The 16,194-nt window shown below is 41.5% G+C and overlaps 1 protein-coding gene across 2 annotated transcripts in view; it reads left to right on the top strand.

The window, feature by feature from the left end:
• BRWD1 (bromodomain and WD repeat domain containing 1) overlaps positions 1–15,706 on the top strand; it is a 72,848-nt gene extending 57,142 nt beyond the window's left edge. For both annotated transcript variants that reach the window (XM_066622283.1, XM_066622282.1), the window contains exons 36-42: positions 525–677; positions 2,193–2,365; positions 3,873–4,108; positions 6,439–6,606; positions 7,473–8,393; positions 9,545–10,162; positions 12,940–15,706. In XM_066622283.1, the coding sequence (XP_066478380.1) occupies positions 525–677; positions 2,193–2,365; positions 3,873–4,108; positions 6,439–6,606; positions 7,473–8,393; positions 9,545–10,162; positions 12,940–13,991 (3,321 nt within the window). In that variant the 3' untranslated portion in view covers positions 13,992–15,706. The remainder of the gene's footprint in view (positions 1–524; positions 678–2,192; positions 2,366–3,872; positions 4,109–6,438; positions 6,607–7,472; positions 8,394–9,544; positions 10,163–12,939) is intronic.
• Positions 15,707–16,194: the final 488 nt, after the last annotated feature.

Raw genomic sequence — 16,194 nt, 5'->3', positions numbered from 1 at the left:
ACCAGGTTGGGAACCACTGTTCTACTGGTATGTCGTTTACAGTGCACTTCCTCTGATAGTGTTTACAAAAAGGAGGTGAAGACTAGAATTTAAAAAGAATAAAAATGTATCTTATGATCTTTTACTATGTTTTTAATAAATTAGAGACTACAGTTCTTAGGTAACAGTTAGTGGTAGGTTATTTTTCAGGATCTGACCTCAGGTAAAATCAGACAAAATTATAGTCAGACACCGCCCTAATTTTAACCCCCAACTTATCCAAGGGTCATAGAAAATTCCATGATTGTTTCAAAACCTGCCCTCGACTTATCTGTGGGATCGACTTATAGGCAAGTGGCTTTGGTGACTGTGCTTCTTTTTGTTTGTGGGGAAAAAACCTATGCAGGAATGACTTTGGATCATTTTGCATGCAGGGCAAAGTCATGTTTGAATTTTATCCCACAGGTTGCACTTCTCTGTAAGAAAACTCATTTGTCTTGCCCAAATGCCTTAAATAATAGAATATTATGTATCTTTACATATAGGACTACAGGGAGATTATTGACACACCAATGGACTTGGGCACAGTGAAGGAGACGCTAGAAGCGGGAAACTATCATACTCCAATGGAACTGTGCAAAGATATCAGATTAATATTTGGCAATGCTAAAGCATATACCCCAAACAAAAGGTCCAAGGTAATGTTTCTGAATCATTTACCATACTAGTATAATTGGCATATGTACCAGTTTATATAGAAATTAGCAGAAAACCAGAGTCTTAAGATAAGCTGTTGGTATGGTGGTAATGTAATAACAAATCCTGGTTCTGTAGGTACCAGTTTGCATACAGACATACAGGTAGTCTTGTAGTTTCTGAGCCAGTTTTAAAACACAAGCACAGAGAGAAATGTTTGACCAAATGGAATTAGCCACCAGATCTGAATGAACTAACATTTTCCATGGTAACCATGAAACCCTCCCGGATCATACGTGATTTTTACTTCCAAATTCATTGTTTTACTCTGTTCTAAATAACCGCTTTAATGTTTTATGCCTGGGAAGTGGAAGATCAATCATGCAATTTCACTTCTACTTGTATTTGTTTCATGTGAAAAATTCCATCAACTGGCTCTTCCTTATCTACTGTCTGTCTATCAGTGGCAAAATGCTGCCCTCCCACCAAGGAAAATGCCCCCCAACTGTCACATCCCAGAGGCCTTCTGAGGGCAGGAGAGGCCAGATGCAGCCTCTCTGGCCCTCAGAAGGCCTTCTAAGGCCTCTGTTAAGCTTAGAATAAGAATGGGGCAAGAAACCCATTCTTGAATGAATCCAGACAGTGGCATCTATCAAAAATCAGATCTTAATGAAATAGTTGATATCAGGAAATAGCCTTGGACTAAAGAGAGGAATCTATTTTCAGAGCTCCCCCATCATGCTTTATAAAATAGAGGAAGCTGTAAATCTTTTAAGAGCTCTATTATTCTAGCAATGTACATGGTGCTTTGCATAGAATGAGAGGACAGGGCTCTGTCCTGTGGAACATAGTCTAGATAAGCACAAAGAAGATGGTGGAATGAAAGGGAAATAGAGACAGGGATAAGCTGAGGCAGAATGACATTTGTTTTTGTGGCATGTACTTGAGCTTGATTACAGGAAAGGCAACAAAAATTATTAGCAGCCTCTTCACTCTTAATTCAGTGGAAATGCTTTGCAAAGTTCTTATGTCAGTAAACAAAATGTTTTGAAAGCTTAAAAACAATCTCTTGAATTCCAGCTGCAGTTTGTTTGCCACGTATGGTGGAAATGTGTTTTGATTAAAACATTCTGGGAAAGGATATGTGAAGGTGACAATAGGGTAGTTATTGCTCAATCATTCACCATCATATTTTTCCTAATGTCATTCAGAAAATCTGTTTTGAATTGGTTTGCAGTGTACTTAATTCTGCACTAGGTTAATCACAACCAAATTGCAAAGTAGAAGGATGCCAAAAATGCATGAATGGTTGGCTAAAGTAGCGTCTTGTCAAAATGACTGAATTGAACATATTTTATTAAGCTCAAACATCTGGATCTTCTAAAAAGTTAGCTGTTCCCACATTTTATTGTATGCTAGTGCAGAAAATATTATGATGTATTTTGGGTCACTGGGTCTCTAATTTTATAATGGGTTTCATTAAAAGACTGATTCTGAATATGCACTTTCCAATCTAGATATATAGTATGACATTGAGGTTATCTGCACTATTTGAGGAAAAAATGAGAAGAATAATCTCTGACTTTAGAACTGGACAAAAACACAATGAGAGGTTGCGAAGAAGTCAGAGATGCAATAAGAAGTATCAAAGTCAGAGTAAATCTGTACAGCACTGGACCAAAACACTCAGGTAAATTGTTTAGTTGATTTATGTTTTTAGCTGAAGGACATTCTTCATTAACAGGAGAAGTAATATTTCTTCATAAAAGCATTCCTATTTGCAGTGGTTTAGAGCCCAATCCTGAACTCTTTAGTGCTGGTAGTATACTGCTGGTATACTTTAGTGCTGGTAGTATACTGCTGGTGCTGGGTGTTGTAAACATTCTGTAAAACATGTTTACAGCACCCTCTGCATAGGAACTGCCAGCGCTGGCTAAGCACCATTCGGGGGGGGGGAGTTTTCTGGAGCCAGGGGGAGGGCAGGATGGGGGAGAAACTGAGGCAGGAGGTGGTGGGACCGGTGGGGTCCTACTCTGTTGGATCCAATGCTCTGTGTCAGGCTAAAAAGCCAAATACGGAGCTCCTCCAATCTATGCTGGCAAAATAGCCAGGGCAGACTAGAGTAGACCCATTGCAGACCCACTGCATCCTTACCTCGGGAAAGGGGACATATGTTCCCTTCCCTGAAGGAGACTTTGGTGGCTGCTGTAGTGACCATAGGATGCAGTGGTAGTCATTTTGGCACTGTTGCTCCTCTGGGCACTGGGTAGCTTAGGATTGGGCTGCCCAGGATATTCTTAATGAGAGGCTAAGATACACAAAATAAATCCACTCATCTGATCCACTGAAAAGTTTTTGGCTGCTAAAACTAGTTTAATCTGGCCTCAGGGTATGCTATAGATGTTCTGCCTCATCTGTTTCAGCGTCAGCTTGGTAGTGGATGCTTTACTTTTTTTAGACAGTCCAAACTTCAGTCTTCTGACTTGTTTGTTACAGACTTGGTAAAGGTCTCTGACATGGCATAAATTCTTAGGTTACAACATAATGAGTTTTATTTCTCAGTTTTCTCCAGAAAGCTCAAGGTTGCATACATATTCATTTCTTTGGGGAGACTCTGCTTGCCTGTTGTCCAGTAAGGGGTGTTCATAAATTCTTCACATGTTACTGCCAAAGATGTGTTTTATATTTTTATATATATGTGAGCAGAGTGAAGTAGAATGCATTCCATTCTCTAGATTTAATCAATAGAGGTACTTCTAGAGTAGATAGGAGTGCTTCTTGCATGTTTGATCTGTCTTAGACATTTTAAAAGGCGGACAAGTTTACCTCACCAGGTGTTCAGTTTACAAAAATAATTAGAACAATATAAATTACAAAAATAAGCAGTGGCACTATAGCTGGTTAGAACTTGAAGAAACATTACATGAAGATCTGCATGACGGATTTTAAAATAGTCTTGGTTTCCATGCATTTTTTAAACCTCATTATTGATAACGTAGGTGGGAAGTTATCTTATTTCACTTTGGTTGTGGTGCATCTTAAAATCACTCCATTAGCTAGCACAGACTGTGAAGAAAAGAATTGGAAAAATACTGCTGAAATACCAAGGAGAGCATTGCCCTTATGTTAAAATGTCATTGTAATTTTATAAATTTCACATTCATGGATATCACATTTTCATTTTGTTTTTTGTCAAGAAATACAAAACAGAAGCAATGTAAATCTCAGGCAAAAAGTCAATCTGAGCCAGAAGACTCATCTAACCAAAATACCTCAAGCAGAGCATTCTGTGTGACAAGCCATAAAACACATGCTAGCAGCTCCAGCCGTAGTATTCCTGGCATATCCTCTGACTCCACCACTGCATCATCTTTGGGGAAAAACGGACGAGCAAGAAATGCAGTCATAGTGCACACCTCCACATTGTCATCAGGTGAGTATGATTTTCAGTCCAACTTCTAACTTCTCGAAACAAATTGTCAAAGGAATATTTATCCCTTACTTCAAAACTCCCCTTCTGTCTTCGTGATAAAATTAATCTGAACACAGGCAGACTTGCACTTTTCAATGTTAAAATTTGTTTCTAAAATCAAGGTAGACGACACCAAATTTTCCCATCTTCCAGTATGATCGCTATACACTAGCGTTGCAGAATTTAAATTTTGCTCACTTTTAAAATTCCTAACCTGCTTAAAAAATGTAGCTTATGGAATTTAAATTGGCATATACTGTATACTAGCTTTTGGGGGGATTGCAGTGAGGAGGATGAAATGGAACAATCTCATGCAACATCATCAACCTCTCAAGGGTTTTGTTTCCCTGCCTCTTCACGTCTAAGAAGGCACTTAAAATGCACTAATTTCATCAGGACTTTGCAGCGGAAAGGTGAAGGTAGCTTTTGCTATTTCTGAAGTGCTGCTGAAAACTTGGGTTTTGTTGGTATGTCGTGGATTAGTAGATGGGTAGCCCAATCCTATGCTGCCCTAGTGTCATGTGGTACAGTGGCACCAAAATAGCTGCTGCTGTATCCCATGGGGCCAGAGCAGCCACTGGAGTCTCCTCAGGGTAAGAGAGTATCTGTTCCCTTACCACATATAGAACTCTGCTGGCCTTGATGGGTCTCCTGTGATCCTCACCAGCTCCTGAAGTGGTTACCGCTCCATCTAAACAAAAAATAATAAACAAGTATGAATTAAGAATATGCACTTGCGACTTAGTTTATGTTTCAATCTTGAAGGCAGTGGTTCCCAAACTTTTTCGACTGGTGGCTCCCTTGACCTACTTTGGTCATCGCTCCCTATTAGGGCTACAGTCCTATTCATTGTATGGGGCAACAGGTTTTTCTCAAGGATTCCATGGCTCCCCGGGGAGCCATGGCTCATAGTCATCCCTGCTTTAAGGGATTGTTTTGGCCCCATTTTAAATAGCCACAATTAAATAATATAGGTGGACCCTCATTATTTGCAAGGGTTCCATTCCTGGAACCTATGCAAATACCAAATTTCTCATGAAACGAAGTCATGCAAAGTTCAGGGTCCACCCAACTCTGAACACAACTGGAGCCTTCCTCAAGTCATGTCTGGAGCTGTTCTGAGGCCTGTGGAGGCCACGTGCAGCCTCCATGGGCCTCAAACCGGCCTCTGGAGGTCTTAGAAGGGCACTTCCAGTTTTCAAACAAAAACTGGAAGTGTCCTTCCAGGACCTCCAGAGGCCTGTGGAGGCTGCATGTGGTCTCGCCTTCAGAGGTTCTTCTGAGGCCCAAGGAGGCTGTATGCAGCCTCCTCAGGCCTCAGAATTGCCTCCAGAGGTCCTAGAGAGGCACTTCCAGTTTTCGGGTGAAAACCAGAAATGCCCTTCTAGGACCTCAGGAGGCCTTTCTGAGGCTTTTGGAGGCTGCGTGCGGCCTTCATGGGCCTCAGAAGAGCCTCTGGAGATAACCGGAGCACAGCTCATTGCCTCTGGAGAAGTGGCCTCCAAGGTTTTCTGGGTCCTTTCTGAAAACCGGAAGTGCCCTTCTAGGACCTTTCTGAGGCTTGTGGAGGTTGCCTCTGGAGCAGTGGCCTCCAAGGCTTTCTGTGGCCTTTCTGAGAAATTCCATGAATAAATAGGCTCCACCTGTATCTAAGCAGTAGTGTACCCGGGCAGCATACCTGGCAGGGGCATCGCCACCATCCAGTGCCCCCACACGATCTGTTGTCATTTTTCCAGCTTCCATGGTGTCTGGGTTCCGACCAGACTGTCAACTCACCAGCAGCCAAAATTTTCTGTGCCCCTGGGCAGCAGATGGCTTAAATACATCATTGTCTGTAAGAGTTTTTAAAAAGTGGGAGAAAAGACTAGACCAGGCTATACAATTATCTTATTCTTAAGTATAAATTTAGTGTGTGTGAATGCAGAATTTTTTTCTGTGGAGTACTAAATTTGTCTTTGCTGCTTCACTTTAGAAAACACAATTTCTAAAGCAAGCTTTAGTAAAGCTTTGATGTGTACAAGGTGCGTTCTTACTCAGTGTCATACATGTTTTACCTATAACATTTCTTAGGACTCAATTTTGACTGCCAGTGCTGTAATTTGACAAAAGTTATTTTTTAGAAACTGAGTTAAAAATGGAATTTGGATTATTTGGAAACAAACAGTAACAAAATAGGGAACATTTCAAACACCTTTGTCGTATCTGCCAATTTCTAGACATTGTACTGAAGTATCTCTAAATGAAGAAAATGCTTGAAATTTGATTAGCATGAAATTACCTGACTTTTCCAGAAAGTGATCTAGAACACTCAACAACTGCTTCGTCTTCAAGTAGTTCGGAGGAAAGCAAAGAAAGCTCTGCAGCTCTTTCATCTCCTTTATTACGCAATGGAACATCCAGGAAAAAGAATAGTAACTTCAGGGTTACTAGAAACAGAGTGTATCAGCAAAAGCAAATTGGTAAGAGTAAGTCAACCGATACTGATTGCAAAACCAGAGTCTCCTATCCCAGTTCTTTCAACTATACAACTGTGTACATAGTTTGAAATTTGTACTCAAGCTGTTTGGTTCAGCAAGGACTCTCAAGGCACCCTAAAAGTGACAGAAATCATTAAAAGGAATATAAAACCAATTTCACCTAAAGTAGCTAAAATATTAAAACCAATGGGGCAGTATATTTGGTAATAGTAATATATGACAGTAGATTAAAATACTGATGGCATGAAACAGTCTAATAAAATCCAATCACCAGTCTGAAAGCCCTCTGAAATATTTGAGGGCACCCTGATAATACAACCTTGCTCATCAGCCTAGCTTTCCATGGGAAATGTACGTAGCAGGGCTCTGTCAGATGACCTGAAAGCACAGGATGGGACTTGTAGGAGTACCATACGGTAACCTGGAACCTGAGATTTTAAGACTTTGTTAAAGACAGTGTTTTGAATTTGGCCTGTAAACTGACTGGAAGCCAAGAAACAACCTGTTCTTTGCAATCAGATGCTGCTTTGGCATCTCTATATTTAAAGGTGCTATGTAGCATTCTAATTTCATTTGTGCAAGTGTAAGTCAGAATGAGTAAAGAACTTGTTAAACCAAAGTGCATTTACAACAAGATTCGTAAATGCCCTTTTCCTATAGTGTTTTGCATGGTTGTGATATGAACATTTTAAATCTTGTCAAAAAAGAATAGAATTTCAGCAGTAGAGTTTGACCAAAAACTTGGTCCAAGGCTTTGGATGATTCTTAGTTTTGGAATAAGCAATTATATACATTGTTAAAAATATATTCAAGATCTGTAAATGGTATCTGCATATCTTAATGTCTAGCTTCTCAGGAGAATGGAACTAGCCAAAGAGTTACCAGGAAAAGGATATATGACAGAGAGAGTGATCATTCAAGAGAGCCTCATGAAATCTTGAGTAGTAGACATGGAAGACACAGAAAAATTCCTCGAAGAAGTGCTACTGTGGCAGCTAATAAGTTAAGACTTATGAGCGACGTAGAGGAGGAGGAGCTCTCCAGTTCAGAAAGTGTTGGTATTAGAAGCAAACACAGAAAATTGCCTCATCGCAGCGCTTCTGCCGCTGCCAGAAAAGTGTTTTTAGATGACTTCGAGGAAGACAGTTCAACACTTTCTGAAAGTGACAGAGACCAACAGAATAACAAAAGGAAAACCACCAAAGCTGCCTCTGCTCCCTTGGCTATTAGGAAAAGGCATGTAAGTGAATCTGAAAGTGAAAGTTCAGATTCTAGAAGCGTCATGCAGAAAACACCAAGCAGCCATATAAATGGCCATAAGCAGCCACATAGAACTACCCGCTGCATCTCACCCAAAACAAAACCCTCTGTGGAATTTTCAGAAGAAGAGTCCAAAAGGTTGGTGTCGGAGGATGGGTGTGTTCAGAAAACCTCTCATCAGTTTCCTTCTGCACTTAGAAATGATGTGAGGAGCAACTCTGAGGTAGAGTCTGAACGAGAGGGATGCAATGGCTTAACAAAACCAACTAGGGAAAAGCCATCCACTCACTTCAGAAAAGCAAAAGTTCTCAGTGACTCAGAGGAAACAGCCAATTCAGAGCAAGAGGATGAGGGAGCTACTTTTTGGGAGAGCTTTTCTGAGGCTTCAAGACAACCCAACAGTAGCTCCAAGTGTTCATCTGCTTTGGAGTCTGAAACTGATGGCAGTAACTTCACTGAGAAAACTGATGAAGGAACAAAACAGAGGAAAAAGGAAACCGTCCAAAAAGGTGATGTATCTTGTATGTTTTTGAAATGTTAGAACACACAACTGATTTTTTTTACACTAACTTCATGTTTCTTTGTAGCCTTCATTAGTACAAACGTCAAACTTTCTTATATTCTGTTCCCTGACTATTTGTCCAGTCACAATCCAGCACAAGTTATTTAGTGCACTTAAAGTATATAGAATATAAGCAGCGTGACTGCACAGGACCACAGTCCTAGGCTGCAACCCAATACACACTTTCCTGGGAGTAAGCCCCGTTGAACTTAGTGGGACTTATTTCTTAACTTGTTCTTTAAGTTAAGCTCCTTCTCAATCCTTCAGTGTTCAGTTAGGTTAACTAGCAGTGCAGTCCTTTGCTCAGAAGTATGTGCTATAATGAGAGAAATGTTATGCGTTTTAATATCTAAAAATAGTAATCGGGAAATGTACATTAAATTGTGAAAAACTCAGTCTTAAATGTCAGATGTCTTATAATGCTTTGAAAGGTCAGAAGACCATAATATATCTTGTCAACTTCTGCACTCATTTTATAGAACACTGAGGATGAAGTTAGGTAAGTTAAATATGAAAAGATTTTGCTGGAATGTAATATGTATCTACATATGCTATGTTATCTTCAGCTATATTTAATTACATAGTGTGCCTGCTGTATCGGTAGATTTGGAACTCGTGAATTTCATTATCCATGGGTCCCCGAACCCATAGGTGGGACCCACATGGGCCCTTCATAGGGTATTCTAAGGGCTAAGGAGGCCGCATGCAGCATCCCTAGCCCTCAGAACGCCTTCTAAGGCCTTTGGGAGGCTTTAGAAGTCATTTCTGTGTCTGGAAAACTGGCCATCTGAAGGCCTTTTAAGGTCTTAAAACATCAGGTCTCTCAAAGGAACTTCCTCAGAACATTCTCTGGAGGCAATGGGAGCACAGCTCCCAACCCTTCTGGAGGATTACAGGTCCCCCCAAACCCTTCCCATTTCCGCAGGTTTCTTTATCATTGGGGGGGTGGGTTTCCTGGAACAGAACCACCACAGATAACGTGGGACATTCTGCACTCACGTCCTTATCATACATGTGTGAATTTTCAAAAGAGCGATCTTTTGTTAATGTGCTGTCCATTCTGAGTCTGATTTACATACTTTTTGCCTGCCTTTATAGAATGTGTCATCCAAGAAAATGGACGTAGACAAACTGCCAGGAAAAGACTATATGAAAGTGATTCTCAAAAAGAGGAGGAAGTTCATAAAATGCAGAATAATGAGCGTCATTGTTATCAAAGACTAACACGTAGAAGTGCTACTGTGGCAGTTAATAAATTGAGACTTGTGAGTGATGCGGAGGATCTTTCCAGCTCAGAAACTGGGGGCTGTGGGAGAAAAACTGAAAATCTGAAGCATAATAGTGTTGTATCTCTAGCAAGAAAGAGATTGGCCTGTTCAGAGGGTAAAGGCCAACAGTCTGATGAAGAACTAAATGGGCAGTGTGACAAAAGAAAACTCTCTCAGCCTGGTCCTGCTGCTGCTAGAAGATATGACAGCGGGACTGAAAATAGAAGTTCAGATTCTGATAGCGCTGCAAAAAAGAAAAGGCCTATTAAAGCTCATAGGAACCAGCACAAAGCTGGTTATAACGAGCACCCGAAGTTGAAATCATCAGTGGAAGTTTCAGGGAGAAACTCCTCCAAAAGCCATATGTCAGAGGACAGAAGTCTGGATGAAGTTCCCGAGGATCTGCCGAACACTTTAACTAGTCCTGAATCTGAAGTAACTAGAAAAGGTAGGTTTTTAGAACTAATTCATTTAACTTTGTGTAGGTGGTAACCTCCAGGTAGATGGATGCAGGGGCAGTATGTCACTGAGTACTACATGAAGGGCAGCAACAGCAGGGAGGGCACTGACTTCATACCTGCCTGTGCGGAAATGTTCACTGTATTTCTTTTCTGGCCATTATTCATGTTAGGGCTGTTACTGAAAATAATTTTGTCTATAGAAGGTGGGGTGTCAAATGACCTATCTACACTTCTGCACCAGGGTGACGTTTACCAGGGAAGAGAATGGAACAAGTTGCAAGGGGAGCTTCAAAAGCACACTGGCAATTCAGGGTGATGGTAGCTCTGTGCACAAAGAAAAAGCCAGGCAAGTTTGAGTTGAGCCAAGGCACTTACTCTAACCAGGACGACACTTGTCTTTTGCATGACTTGCCAGAAATGCCCATGGAAGGAACAAAAGAGGGAGGGAAACTCACCAGAACTAGAACTCGCATCAGGTACACTGTAAAGCTGCTCACTAACTCCCTAGCTACAGCAGGAAAGAGGCAAAAAGCACCACATTGGGCATTTAATACCTTGCATCACCTCAAACTGGCACACCCAGCTGGGACACTCTAGCACAGGGGTGCTCAAAACGTTGCTCGCGATCGACCGGTCAATCGCTAGGCAACAGTGAGTCGATCGTGCACCTTGCTGGGCTGAGGGGGCTGCCTGGCCGTGGCGTCAGCGCAGGTGGGGGCGCTCAGGGCTGCTGTGGTCCTGGTCCCTCGGCGGCTTGGGTGGAGCGGCACTGTCCTGCCGCTGCTTCGGGGAGCATGGCTGAGCGGGCTCGTCCCTCTGAGGGGGGCTGGGGGGAGAAGCGCTGGCGCAGGGGCGGTTCCTTCTCCCCCCTTCGCGAGGTTTGTTCCCGGGGCCGCTTCGAGGGCAATCGAGGGGCGCCTCAGTGCTCCCCTTCCCCACAGTGGCCTAGTCGCCGGATCGTTGTGCGCCCTGGGCTGTGCGTGCGCGGCCAGCCGGCCCCCTCCCCTCTCCTCCCCTCGTTCTGTGTCGCAGAGGCCTGTGACCCGCTTCCCCCGCGGCTCGGGCGAAGGCCCCCCCGGTGGCTTTTGTCTCCCTGGAGTTAGGCCCTCCTCCTCCCTTCCGCCGGCCAAAGGTGCGCGAGCAGCACAGCAGACAGGCAGGCGCTCCTTCCCAGGGCTTTCCAGAGGTACTCGTGTGGTTCCTGTTTGGGTCTGTTCTAGGCCGGGTGGGAGCCTGGAAGGTCGAGAGCTGCAGCCCTGCCTGAACTTTCCTGCGAGTAAGGCCCATTAACTAGATTGGGCCTTACTTCTGAGTAGGCCTGCCTAGGATTGGGCTCTTAGGCTGCCATTCTGGCCACACTTTCCTGGCAGTAAGCCCCACTGATGAACATTTGGAAGTGTGCTTGAGGCTGGCTGTCAGCAGCTACTGTCCGGACTATGCATCCTTGTCTGATTCACTTCAGTGCAAGTCATCAAAGTAAACTCGAGTAATTACAAAAAATGTTTATAGTTAATTATGTTGTGTTGTGCAATATTGGCTCATGCGGTTATGCAAGGTACACCAACATACATTGTACACATAAATGTTATATGTTATGATGGCGCGAACATTGTAAAAAAACTCTGTTAGATCTCCAGGCCTTGCTCTCGAGCCAAAAAAGTGAGAGCCAAGTAGCTCTCGAGCCAAAAAAGTGTGAGCACCCCTGCTCTAGCACATGGACCTATCAACAGTATCACTGCATGAGCCAGTCACTGGGCTGGTACATAATACAGGGCACCTAGTGCAGTGGCCCACCCAGCTAGCCACATGCACAAAAATTCTGTGTCCTTTGCTTCATCACTGGCTCCTGTTGGGAGGTTCCAATAGAGTGTGAGTGTGTATGCGTGTGGAGACCTCCACCGATACAGTAACTGCAATAAGAATTCTAAGACATGTGAATGACAGGCTATTTGTGCAAAGTACAGAAAGTGCCCTTTCAGCATTGTTTCCATCTCCAAAGCTCCCTTTTGAGAGACCAGAGAGGTACAACCTCATATTGCATATGTGAGTTATAGCCCCCCCTTGCAGGGGATTTAATACTGGGGTTGGTGTGCTGTGATTGGCTGCAAATGTAATATGTATCCTATATTCTGTCACAGGGGGTGGCAGAATGTGGAATTTTCTGCTGGTTTCCCCTTTTTCATTCTTTACAATGTTCTTCCTACCTGTGTCAGCTGTGTGGTTGGCATTGTGTTTTTCTGATGTCTGTGATGTCCGTTTTGTAATGGTAGGTCTAGGATATGGTGTATGTCTCTTCCTTGTCCAATTTCTTTCTAGTTTTTGCCTCTCTGCTGGCAGACTTGAGCTGGTTTCCAGGTGACATCCAAGTGACATCTGCATGGAGTTTTTCTGATGTTGCATCAGTGTCTGTGGTGCTTTAATTGGTCTTCATTGGCATGAGGACTTCTATGCCAGTGGTGCTGTCATTGTGTCGGTGTTTGTGGTGGCATACCAATGTATCTTGAGCATAGAGTAGGAATGGGCTTTAAACCGCTTTATTTCCTCTTGCATTTGACACTTCCATTTTCAGGAGAGGGAGGGAAGGAGGATTGCACCATGCATCTGATGAAGAAGCTGTAGGCCATGGAAGCTTATGCTGCAATACATTTGTTAGTCTTGAAGGTGCCATGACTAACAGGCTACCTCTCTGGAAATATTAAGACATTTAAGTGAACAATTTCTGTTGGGAATGCAGTATTTTAAATTTTAAATTCTTATTTTGTAGAATCAACGCATCAAGAGATGAGGCAAAGTCCAATAGTACTCAGGAACAGGAAGAATGACAAAAATTATGCACATTTGGTCAATGAAAGGAACACTCTTAATGGAAAAAAAGTTCCACGCCGAAGTGCTGCTGTGGCTGCAAGTAAAATTAAGCTCATCAGTGATACAAAGGAAGAGCTCTCAGGTTCAGAAGTTGGCTACACAAGACACAAGTATAGAAAATTGCCACATCGCAATGCCTCTGCTGCTGCCCGAAAGATGATATTGGAGGATTTGCCTTCACCCTCTGAAAGTGAAACTGAATTACAGGAATGTGAGAATGGGGAGAAAGAGTGTCAGACCTCTTTTTATAGAGCTAGAAAACAGAGCAGAGAACCAGGACAGCAACATTTGGACTCTGAAAATGAGAATATGGTGGAACACAACAAAAGACACTGCAACAGTTCAAGAAAATACTCTCTCAGAACCACGGGTGGTATATTTCCTAAAAGGAAAAAACTTGTAGCAGAATCTTCTGACGAAGGACCTTCTAATAGATCTGAGAATCAAACAGGTTCAAGCCAGTCACAGTCTCCTGTTAACCATAAAACAAGAAGCAACTTTACAGCAGATTCTGAATTAGAAAAAGGGTATGGTGATAAAAGTGCGAGGAGGAACCCAAGGGTTGTAAAAGGTGAGAAAAGTCCAGGAAGTGCTTTGTCTGATGACAGAAAACCTGGGACTTCAAGGAGCTCAAAATCTGAACCTGATGGCAGTTCCAGTTCCTCTTCTGATTCAGAATCTCAGTCAGATTCCAAAAGCATCAGTAGTAGTGGAGAGAGAAAGAGGAAAAGGAAAGCCACTCCACCAGGAAAAACCTTAAGTGATGGGTATTCTGAGCCTTCTAGAACACTCCAGAGAAGGAAACGGCCCAAAGTGAAGGAAGAGAATGATTCTGAGGAATTTGATTGCACAAAGTATAAAAGAGTAAGCCGACGTTCCAAAATAAGAACTAGAAATGGGGGCAGGAGGACTGTAAGATACGCAGATGATGAAGATGATTGTGAAATGTAACCTTGACAGAAAAAGATCTAACCCAGTTTCCTTTTCTAGTGGTGAAACATATTGGATCTTCTCTTCCTTATAATTCAGGGAATAGATTTATATTTTTCTATGAAAAAGTTAAATTATGGATTCTTCCTTTCATTATATGACTTGCACTTACCTGCCTGTGTAGCAGCATTTAGCACATATGCCAAAATGTGCCTCATTATAGGGGCAAAACTTTTGTCTTTACTGGTATTTTGCTAAATATAGTATGTGGGGGGAGGGAATAAAACAGGCAACAGCTTAAAAGCTGTATGTTCAAATAGTATTATGGTGCTGCAAAGAGACACTACCTACATCATGAAACATTAGTGTGTTCAAGAACAGGTGAATTTCAACCATCAGTGTTCGAGTTTTCACACATCACTTAACAAACTAGCATCTAATATATTGTACAACTAAAAGTAGATACTGAATAGAATATCAGATATTTTAAAGAATATCAGATATATGATAGTTATCATACAAATACTGTAACGACTAGTTTAAACAAGTGGTGCTACCAGTTTCTGAAACACACAGCTTGAACTAATTGGTAATAAAGAATATATTTACCAATTTTATAAATATGTTGATAAAGGATTTTGCTATTGGATATAATACTTTGAATTGTATGACTTCCGTGTTGTAAATTTGATGCCATTAGAATACAGGTGATCACTTGAGTCTAAGTTTTTTTAGGGGAGGGGGGAACAACAAAGGGATTGTTTGTAACAAAAATGTAAGTAAAACTTGTTTGTTGTGTGTGTTTCTTTAAAATGGATTTCTAACGCTCAGAGTGCAAGTATTTAAGATGTTCTGTGAAAGCTTGATGCCAGATTCCTTAAGATGTAATTATTTATAATATAGAATTTTGGTGCACTGAAACAACACCACCTCCTGATTTGTCAAAATAAAGCACCTTCATGTTGGTGGTGTGTAGGTCATACTGTTGAAAACAGTAATTTCACTTCATTATTTCACATCAGCAATGGGAAGTACATTGTATTGTGTTTCGTGAAAAGATGTATACAATTTCCTTTTTAAAAAAATGCCACCATTCTGGTTTACTTTTTTCTGAGGATGAATGGTATTTAAAACTCCATCATGGGGATTTTCTGTCTCTTATGTGGCCCCATTTGTGTTAGTTATGTGAACACTGTACATTTCTGCATTAAGTGTAATTGGCATTTTGACAGCTGTTAATTCAAGTTTAGAACATTGGTTTTGTCTTCCACTTCTTGATTTATCAAGCAAAAGCTTCCCAGATAACATGGTTTATGTCTATTAATGCTAGTGATCAAAGTTCTTTATTTTTGTATGTTAGAAAATGTGCTTGACATGGATAAATTTGCACATTTTATGTATTTAAAATGAAGCTGAATTGGACTTTATTTGTTTAGGAGCTTTGGAATTGTATTTTTTTTTCTGAAGTAAACAATGATGGAAAGAAAAAGGAAGCCCCACAACTTCAGTGGTCAATCTGAAATGCAGTTCTTTGTGAAATGGACTGTTTCTGCACCTTTGGACTAAACCATGAATTTTAAATGCTTATCTTCTGTGTGTTGTAGTAAAACACCGGAACATGAAAAAGTTTTGATCATATTTCAAGGTTTATTCCTCTATTGTAGGTTTTCTGCCATAGATTTCAAAGTCATCAACCTGAACCTTTCCAAAGATTCTGTGGGAGAGATCCTAATATGTGATCATTCTATGACCCGTATCCTAGAGTACAGTGATGTTGTTTATATAAAAACCAATGCTGAGCTTGTTTGCAAGCCTTCATCTAGTCCAGGGATGGCCAACCTTTCAACTTTAGTACTCCTGGACCTTTAACTGTTGTATAGAGGAAGGCATTTCAGCAGCTATGAGATAACAAACTGCACCTGCTGAAATTCCCTCTTCTACATAAAGGTCCAGGAGCCCTAAAGTTGAAAGGTTGTTTACCCCGATCAAGAAACTGCATTTTTATTGTACATTAAAGCTAGAATCCAAATTATGCAATTAGTTCATATCCCTATAGGAGCATTTTTGACCTTCTGTTTTCCAAACAGTGGTCTCCTTCCTGTTTGTTCCCCCTTCTCTGGGTACACTATTTTTACTGCAGTGACAAATGCTGTGATACTGGAGAGCAACATATAGGACTACAGTGTGTCACTGCACTCATGTTTAATTCCATGACCGTGTATTC

This window comes from Tiliqua scincoides, chromosome 3, assembly GCF_035046505.1.
Source record: "Tiliqua scincoides isolate rTilSci1 chromosome 3, rTilSci1.hap2, whole genome shotgun sequence".
In the NCBI taxonomy this organism is placed as follows: domain Eukaryota; kingdom Metazoa; phylum Chordata; class Lepidosauria; order Squamata; family Scincidae; genus Tiliqua; species Tiliqua scincoides.
The sequence above is the reverse complement of the archived record's forward strand: the minus strand, read 5'-3'. Positions and strand labels throughout refer to the sequence as shown.